Below are 10,038 nucleotides of genomic sequence, written 5' to 3'. Positions count from 1 at the left end.
TGGGACGGCAAGTGCCATCCTATCACATTCATGCACTACATCTAATTCCTACGTTACGGCCAACGAACGTGATTCCTCAGAAAACATGCTTACTACTCATACGTGTCGTCAGCGGTGTTGGGACTTGGGAGTGGATGCAATGATAATCCTCGGAAAACAAAAGCTGCTGTTCAGATGAATGGAAACACAACCACCAGTACAAGCCGGCCACCGACGGAAGCGACAAGCCGGCGCCGGCCGCGTCCGCTACAAAGACGACACGCACACGCCCACATCCCTCTCCCACTCCCACTCCGGCCGGCTCCCACCACCACCGCACACGCCCGCGTCACCGGTCAGTCTCACCTCAGCTGCCTGCACCCCCTCCCCGTCCCCCGGCCCCAGCCGCATTGGCGCCGATCGCATGCTGCTCTCCCTCGCCCAGCCCCGCCTGCTACCCCGCCTCCCCTCCCCGGCGACCGCCACCGCGACTACAGCCCGCCCTCGCGCCCTCGCCCTCGCCCTCGCCCCGCGCCGCGCGCACTCCTCGGCCGCCGAAACCGCCGCTCCAGGCCGGCTCCGCGCGGTGGTCTCGGAGCGGGCTGTTGACGGGATGGCGCCGGCCGCGGCGGGGCAGGAGGGGCGGCCGCTCCGGGTCGGGCTCGTGTGCGGCGGGCCCTCCGCCGAGCGGGGCATCTCGCTCAACTCCGCGCGCTCCGTGCTCGACCACATCCAGGTCAGCCTTTCCTTTCGACATGAGCCGACAAGGCGAGGTTACTGTACCCACTGTAGTGTTCAATGTTTGACTGTGTGGGGTTTGGGTCAACGCCTGGTCACTCTTCTTCTTCTTAAAAAAATTTGTTGGCAGGGTGATGACTTGTTGGTGAGCTGCTACTACATCGACTGTGGCATGAACGCGTTCGCCATATCGCCAGCTCAGGTGATCCGATGTGCCCAACTGCTCTTGTTAATCTCTACTACTAGCTGAATATTCAGTCATTCGCTGCTTGCTGTGGTGTCAATGCATTTGTCTGAAGTCTGAACTGAATCCGGCGAAAGCATTATTTGAGGAGCCCACTGCCCACTTTGATTTCTTTATGCATAATCATATACTTCCTCTGTAAAGAAATATAAGAGCGTTTAGATCACCAGAGTAGTGATCTAAATGCTCTTATATTTCTTTACAGAAGGAGTAATAGTTTGTCTGTACTGAATTCGCTTCTCTGAAATCATTCAGTAACATTTCTTAGCTGAATATTCTGTCATTGGCTGCTTACTGTGGTGTTAGTTAGTTTGTCTGAACTGAATCCGGCGATGCATTATCTGAACCCACTTTCATGTCTCTCTACACATGGTCATGCAATAATTCCCTTGGTTGAATTCTGAAGAGGTGTTGGCCTACTCTGTTTGGATTGATTTGGATACCCTCGTGAAAAAGATGTATTTTGTTGATTGGAGCACTCTGTTTGTAAAATGACAGCCTCTCATGTTTAACTCCACAGCTGTATTCCAACACCCCTTCAGACTTTGATTTCAAGCTTGAAAGGTGAGCTTACGGCCAGGGTTTATTTCTTTTCCTTGCTAATTTTAGTCCATTTCAAATTGTTCAGTCTCAAATTTCACCGTCTACAGTCTAGCACAAGAATTTTCCACCCTATCTGAATTTGCGGAACATCTTGCTACCAATGTTGACATTGTCTTCCCGGTGATACATGGAAAATTTGGTGAAGATGGTGGTATTCAGGTTGGTAGTTACCAATGAACATTAAATAATGCTTTACACACAATAGAAATTATGCTGGTGCCACGGTGCATGCTTGGAGATATTCAGTTTGATTTGGCACTGAACTAGCATGTAGTGCTGACTGTCTCTTACTCCCTCTGTCCCAAAATGTAAGACCATTTTTGACACCATGATAGTGTCAAAATGGTCTTATATTTCGGGACCGGTGGAGTAGTTTTTATTTATAAGAATCCCACGTTGCTGCTGATTTCTGTTGATGATAAGACGCTAACGCCTACCAAAAGGCAGTATACCTGCAGTATAGAACTTAATATCAATTCACCAATATTTGGAATACTCGACTACCCAACAGAAATTTAGTATTTGCGATGTTTTATAATTTTGCCTTGTTCTATAAAATATTCAGGAGCTTTTGGAGAAAGCAAATGTTCCATTTGTTGGGACGCCCTCTAATGAATGCCTCCGTGCTTTTGACAAGGTATGCTTTACTAATCATGACATGTCACCACTTGACCCATAAGCTTTATTGTGCTTTCATCATCCTTCAGTGTCATTTTTGGTACTTGGACGTAGAAGGCATATTCCAGTGTCATCCTCAACATTTTCTAGTTTAACAAATATACCTGAGTTATCTCATGAAATGAGTTTGCAGTATTAGTATTGTTTGAATTGATTGGAATAAAAATCTTCCAGTGCATGAAACAAGCGGATTTTACGAATGCTATCTGATGAGCAGCTTTCATGTATCATTAGTTCATTACTGTCATTTAAAGGTTGATGGCAATGTGACCTGTGTCCACAAATATGAAATTGTTTTTGTATATTCACTTGATATGAACAATCCCAATTATATGTGTGACCTGATTTTCCTGAATTTTGAATATGACTGCAGCATAATGCATCGCTCGAGCTCGACGCTCAAGGTTTCTTAACAGTACCAAACTTTCTTGTAGAGGTAAGGCATCTTTGTGACTGTGTTATGTACACAATTCAATATGAATTACCTTTAAAAACAGACGCTCTTTTTACAAAATATTTTTGTAAGACACACAAGGTTTAGTACACACAGTATGTAGTTTATAAGGAAAACATGTAGTGACACCCTAATTTTTTAAATCATTCAGAACTCTGTCTCATGTGCTTCTTGTTTCAGAAAAATAAGGGCACTGAATCTTAACAAACACTTAGGATAAACTTATTTTATTGTCTTTTGCAAAAGTGCAACAGTTCAGTAGTTATGGAAGACAAAAGTATATCTTTATTATAATCTAAAAATTAGAAGGCATGATCTATTCTTGTCTCAAAATCCATGATTTTGGTTGGACGTCAGTAATTTTTGGTAGAGTTTGCAATGAATGATCTCTTAGGAGGTGCCTTATGTGATTACTAATCCTGACGCTCTTCTGTTGGCGCCTGACGATGTGTCCTGCATGTGTCACCCTCGGCTATGAAAAAGTAGAAGGACAAATTGGCCAGGTCAGAGTTGGAGGAATGGTTTGGAAGCATCGGTTTGAATAAAGAAAATGGCAAAGTGATTGTAAGTAAAAGCGCCTTATTTGAAAATGTATTCCTTAAATTTTTCTTGTTTAGTACTCCCTCCATCCAGAAATACTTGTCACAGAAATAGATAAAAATGGATGCATGTAGAACTAAAATACGTCTCGATACAACCATTTCTCCGACAAGTATTTCCGGACGGAGGGAGTATATAACTCCTGATGTGTGTTCACAGGTCAAACCTACGAGAGCTGGATCAAGTATCGGTGTAGTTGTTGCTTATGGTGCTAATGAGGCAGCTGAGAAAGCCGAGGGAATATTTTCAGAGGTGCCTGGTACTTAGTAGTTACTCCTATTTTTTCTTAAGAGAAAATAATGTGTCACCTAATCTGATATCTCTGATGTCCAACAGGAAATTGATGATAAGGTTATCATAGAAGTTTTTCTTGAAGGGGGTTGTGAGTTTACAGCCATTATTCTTGATGTTGGGACAGCTAATAACAGTGAGCCTATCGTTTTGCTTCCAACAGAAGTAAGATCTATATCATCTTTTTCTCACCTCTGTTTTCCTATGGTCCTTACTCCTTCACATGGTTGACCGAAGTCTGGTTTATATCAAGTTCAGATTTTTTTATGACTGTTCTGTTTTCCAGTAGTCCTTTCCTTTCTGTAAAAATAACTGCAACATCCAAGAGGAAAAGGCTAAGATCTGTGTTCCTTATCTTCCTTAGTAGAATCAATGACTTGTGACCTTATTTTAATTTGTAAAGAAATCCTACTTACAACATAGTACTCCCTCTGTTTTTATTTACTAGCATATTAGCTTTGTCCTAAGTCAAACGTTATAAAGTTTGACCAAGTTTATAGAAAAACAATATGAACATTTACAATAACAAGTATAAATGATCTCAAAATATATTCAGTGAAGAATCTAATGGTTATGATTTGGCATTGTAGATTAATATTTTTTCTTATAAGCTGGTCAAAGTTTACAAAGTTTGACTTAAGACAAGCTAATATGTAGAGTAAATAAAAATGGAGGGAGTACTGTCTTTGGATTATTAATTATAAGGAAAGTTCTTGAAAATGTTTTTCGTTACTTTGCATGGTCCTCCGAGGGCAGACAAAAGAAGTTGTTCCTTGTGTAGAGTTTGATCTCTAGAAACTCTGTAAGATGTGTAGAAAGACTGAACTTGTTTCTTTTATCCCCTTTTCTGCAGGTTGAGCTTCAGTCATCAATTACTAACGATATTCAGGAGGATACAATATTTAACTACCGTAGGAAGTACCTTCCAACTCAACAGGTATTTGAAATATATATCACAAGTGATTGAATCGTATACATTCGCAAGGGGCGGATGTTTCCTGTCGACCCTTGAAACTTAGCCTGCCAAAATGAGACATTACTTTTCTATAACTTCATCTCACATGAAATTTGTCAATGCATTGAATATTTACCCCTTCACAGGTTGCTTATCATACACCTCCACGTTTTCCGGCAGAGGTTATTGATTGCATAAGACAAGGAGTATCTCTTTTATTTCGCCAGTTTGGCCTACGTGACTTCGCCAGGATAGATGGTTGGTTTTTACCAACTCCTGCTACTTCTCTGACCTCATCTGAAAACAGTGGTAAATTTGGAAATACAGAGTATGGTACTGTCCTTTTCACTGACATTAATTTGGTAAGCATCCTGGAAAATTTCCTCATGCTTGAAGTTTGCAGTGTGGCTTGCGATTTCTAGAGTGTGACATCTGTTGTTATGCATCTTAACAGATAAGTGGGATGGAGCAAACCAGTTTCTTATTTCAACAAGCTTCAAAGGTATCGCTGCTAATACTTGTACTTCCCACATACAAAATTTGGCAATTTCAGTTTCTATAAATTAAAAACAATTCAACTGACTTACATGATTTTTCCTCATTTGTGTGCACCTTTTATTACTGCTGCACAACACAACTGAGGATATTTATATTTTGTAAATAATATGCAGTATAAAACATTAACCATCAATCATCATGCAATTACTGCAAGTAAGTGTTGGACATTTACATGTGTACATATATAATGCTTGATCTCACTGCTAACTTTGGAACAAAAAACATTTTTCAGGTTGGATTCTCTCACTCTCGAATCCTCCGTACAATTGTTCAGCATGCTTGCTCACGTTTTCCTTCCCTTGTTCCAAGCAATAATGCATGGACTGCTTTATCCAGAAAAATGCAATCTGCAAAACAAGCAGAGATAATCCAGAATGATACATGCAAGCAGAAGGCTTTTGTGATATTTGGTGGTGATACTTCAGAGCGGCAAGTATCTCTTATGAGCGGCACAAATGTCTGGCTTAATTTGCAAGGTTTCGATGATGTAAGATCTCTAGCTTCCTAGTATCTAATCGCACAATTCTTGACCGCCATGGTGTTTTTATTCTGATGCTTTCATGCATGCTTAAATGACGGGAATCAGCTAATATTCAGTCTATATTTTGTTATCATTGATTATTGGGCTGTATGGTATCCCATGTATTTTTGTTCCATTTTCATGCTCTGATGATTTATATGTATTTCTCTTCTGGTGCCTTTAGCTTGATGTGACACCATGCTTGCTTGCACCTTCGAATGGATATTCTCCCCACAATGAAGATTTTAGCGGAAGTGCACGCGATGTTTGGACACTGCCGTAAGTGTTTCTTCCATCACCTGATTAATTGTGGGACATGAAGTTTTACCGGCGCAGACCCAGTAATCTTATTTTGAGTCTTGCGCAATGCAACTTCTAGTTACTGTATGAAAACAGAGAATTCCAACTTTATGTGCTATAGTTTGTTAAAAGTACTTATGTTACTTTAATCTTAACTGATTAACCTAATTTCAATTGCTTTCCTGGGCATCTATGGCCTGAAAGGGACAATCATTTCATATTGAAGAATGCTACTTTTTGACCTAAATTGAAGAATGCTATTCCATTATTGGTGTTGAAAACTACTATTTTGACATGGTATATTAACTTGAAGAATTAAGTTTGTCTTGCATTTCAGTCTTGGACTTCATAATTTTGGGCAGAAGATGGGTTGTCTTATTTACTTATCACATTCTGTCAGTGCAACTGTGATGATGCAGTCATACACTACATGAAAAAACAACCCCATATCCGCAGGGTGGACAGAGCGGGGCGGGCGCCCACCCTGGGATTATCCTAGCTTTTATATCATAGCAAAAAATTTATAAGTAAATTTTGATGGACAGTTCCACTGCTGGCCTGCCCTGGTCCATTGAGCTAGATCCACCACTGCATATCCCTGTATCTGGCACTTTAATTACTAGTGGTAAGTATAAAAATATGTGGGACGAACTACGAGATAAAATAGACACCCATATTCGAGTTGTGAGACTTGAAGTTTGTGGTGGGCTAGATAAAGTAATTTCCTTATAGTTCACTTCTCATTGCACGTTATCATGATATTTTCAGAAGCATAATGATGCCGGTCATTATTTTTGGGTGCTCGAGTCCAAACCAGAATTCTTATTTAACTGTTGGCATTTAAGATCCAACATCGGTCTTTGATCGAAGAGCAATATATTTTCTTTAATTCTTCCTAGTTTTTATAGTTCACTGAAGCATTAGCCTCTTACTGTGTGACAGATATTCATTAGTGTTACGACACACAACTGAAGAAGTTCATGCTGCATGTTTCGAAGCAATTGAACCAGAGCGGGTTGAAATAACAACTCGCTTACGTGATCAAGTAATGAAAGAACTTGAACGAGCATTAAGCAAGCAAGATTGGTTTGCGGGCTTTGACATCACTGATGAACAACCTATCAAATACTCTCTGCAACAATGGATTGATTATGTTAAAGAAGCTAAAGCTGTAGTGTTCATAGCAGGTATTTTTTCCAATACATATTTGTGTACCTAATCTTCTAGCTTTCTAGGCATAATAATGTCCGTCTTTTCGTATATATATGTACTTATGAACTTATGATGGATGCGCGATTAACTGTTGCGAGATGAAATGTGCTATGAAAATAGGAATTTCGAAAGAAAATTTCTGGAACTAATGAACTCTGTTAATACTTACTTACTTCTATCACAATAAAACCAAACATAAGTGGTAAGGCACATAGTGAAAATACAGATGTAGAGGCCTATGCCTCAACACCTATGCTTTGTTTTTTGTTGGTATTTCAATATCGAATATATTACATGTAGTTCATGGTGGTATTGGGGAGGATGGTACCATTCAATCGCTGTTGGAATCTGCAGGAGTTCCTTACACAGGTGCGATCACAGCTTGAGGATACATATATGTCTCCAACTCTAAGAATATGAAATTATGCTGATATCAAAGTTCTCTTTGTGCAGGGCCAGGACCAATAGCTTCTAGAACATGCATGGACAAAGTTGCAACTTCACTTGCCGTTGATCATGTATGAGCCTTTCAGGTCTTCTTTATAGGAATTCCATGCTGATTTTTTTTTGGCAATGGCAATGTATGATATAATCCATGCGCAATGCATTAACAGTGCAATGTTTGCTTGTCGGTTAGATTTGTTAGAGCTGTACTACTCGTGCTATGATTGTGGCCTTGTTAGATGGTTCACCAGTTTTCTTGTACTTGTGCAGTTGGCTAGTTATGGCATTCACACTATACCAAAGGATGTAAGAGCAACAGAAGACCTACTAAAGTCATCTCTTGTTGATATCTGGATTGACCTGAAAGCAAAATTACAAACAGAAACGGTATGTGTGAAACCTGCTCGTGATGGATGCTCAACTGGTGTGGCAAGATTGCGGTGAGCATTTCATTAAGCTCCTGTTCACTTGACGTTTTCCAACTATTTAACATGAACACGGTAACTTTGGCTGTCTTACGCATAGCTCATTCAGAAATTATCTGTTATCAGATGTCCAGAGGACCTAGAAGTCTATGCAAATGCGCTGAGCGGAAAGCTTCCGCGTCTGCCTGCTAACTGTCTATCCAGGGTACCAGAAATTCAATTTGGTAACTGATTAAGCCAGAGGAACTTGATGTTAAGCTGCATTTTTACGCTGATCTATATTTGCTAGGCACATGGAGTTATTGAGATGCCAGTCCCTCCTCCGGAGTCACTGATATTCGAACCATTTATCGAAACCGACGAAATTATTATCTCAAATAAATCGAGGAATGATAGTACCCGCCATCTGGTATGGAAGGGCGAAAATGAGTGGCTCGAAGTGACTGTTGGTGTCGTCGGCAAACTTGGGGAGATGCATTCATTGAATCCAAGCATCACAGTCAAAGAAAGTGGTGACATTTTGTCTCTTGAAGAGAAATTTCAAGGTGATTAGTCTGGAACAGGTCTTTGAAGGTTTATCGTCTTAAGGCAGATTGCTTATGTGCTTTGCTATATGCTGGTACTTTCAGGTGGAACTGGAATCAACTTGACACCACCTCCAGCAACAATTATGAGGTCTGATACTTGTTCCTGTTCTTATTTCTCATTTGTTGTGCAGTGGATTTCTTTACCAGCTGACTGGAATGCTTTGTTCCCAGACAATGTGATGTGATTGCTTGCTGCCGAAATAGTTCCCTTCTTTTTTGAAATAAAAGTTACTGAATATTTTTTTTAGCTGAGATGTACATTGTTCCAGATTCATCTCTTCATCATGACTTGATATTGTATCCTCTGCACTTGTAGTGAGGATGCGCTGCAGAAGTGCAAAAATTGTATCGAGATGATGGCGAACACATTGGGTTTGGAAGGGTTTTCACGCATTGACGCATTTGTTAATGTTCACAGTGGAGAGGTACCTCCCTCCTTCCATCTCTGTCATATTTGCGCAGTTATAAAGCGAAGGGGACGTTAGCTTAGCCGTGGTAATTAATCAGTGTTCGTACATTTGATCCTGAAGGTGCTGTTGATAGAGGTAAACACTGTGCCTGGGATGACTCCCTCCACAGTTCTGATTCACCAGGTAAGCCTGACGCCTCTCTGTCCACCGTTCCAGAAACTACCTTGCTGATCAGTACTGATTAAACCGTGTAACCTCTGTTTTTGTTGGTATCATCCCAAATTCAGGCACTCACGGAGGAACCACCCATCTACCCCCACAAGTTTTTCCGAACACTCCTTGATCTGGCGTTTGCAAGGGCAGACTAGATACACAAGGGCCCTGAAAAAAGAGAAGAAGATACAAGTGTCTCTAGATGTGGCGTGCGTCGATTTCAGTGCAAATAAGGTCGTTTACCACTATGTATTACGGTATCGATTTGTGTTGTGCAACTGCCAATGTATGCAAGTGACTCTTGTGTGGAATTTGATAGTCATTGGTGCGAAAAGTTGTGTCGAAAAATTGGTGTCCGGTCGATGATACCTGGATCCTTTGCGTGCAAAAGTTACTAATTATAAAGTCCCAGGCTGGTGAATGGTGGTTGCACTAGCTCAAAGTCCACCAGCACCAGGGGAAGATGCTGGGTTGAGAACTCCACATCTGTGGAGCCATCCAAACAAAGGTGAGTGTGTGTCAAATAAGTGCACGGTCGACAACGAAAAGGCAGCGATAGATTGAAAGCGTGCGCGTGTGCTTTCGGCTCAATCTATGGCATACAGAAATGCTTTGTGATGAATCACTTCTACCATATCCCAAGCGCCTTTCCGAAAGAAAAACAATACAGTAGCTTTTCGAAGAAAATATCCAGAGTGCGGTCTGAGTTTAGTAAGATCAGATTACTTTTTCCCTATCGGTGTGGTTAACTAGGAGTTTACCTAACTGCTGAGAGCGATGTGTGTAGGTTTTTTATTGTGAGATTGCTTGCCACATTTCCTCACGTC

General features: G+C 41.0%; 1 protein-coding gene across 1 annotated transcript; it reads left to right on the top strand.

The window, feature by feature from the left end:
• The first annotated feature begins 219 nt into the window (after positions 1–219).
• Positions 220–9,632, top strand: LOC119362280. Its single transcript, XM_037627478.1, has 24 exons — positions 220–715; positions 848–919; positions 1,482–1,525; positions 1,612–1,723; positions 2,130–2,201; positions 2,616–2,678; positions 3,183–3,260; positions 3,456–3,548; positions 3,633–3,752; positions 4,441–4,524; positions 4,689–4,904; positions 4,997–5,044; positions 5,333–5,587; positions 5,805–5,899; positions 6,863–7,107; positions 7,433–7,501; positions 7,586–7,650; positions 7,847–8,016; positions 8,128–8,206; positions 8,291–8,546; positions 8,631–8,676; positions 8,905–9,013; positions 9,119–9,181; positions 9,286–9,632. The coding sequence occupies exons 1-24, from the start codon at positions 404–406 to the stop codon at positions 9,364–9,366; spliced, it is 2,847 nt and encodes a 948-aa protein (XP_037483375.1). The 5' UTR covers positions 220–403; the 3' UTR covers positions 9,367–9,632.
• The last annotated feature ends 406 nt before the right edge of the window (positions 9,633–10,038 follow it).

Source organism: Triticum dicoccoides, chromosome 2B (assembly GCF_002162155.2).
Source record: "Triticum dicoccoides isolate Atlit2015 ecotype Zavitan chromosome 2B, WEW_v2.0, whole genome shotgun sequence".
Lineage (NCBI taxonomy): Eukaryota > Viridiplantae > Streptophyta > Magnoliopsida > Poales > Poaceae > Triticum > Triticum dicoccoides.
Note: the sequence above shows the minus strand (reverse complement) of the source record. Positions and strands in the feature narration are given on the sequence as shown.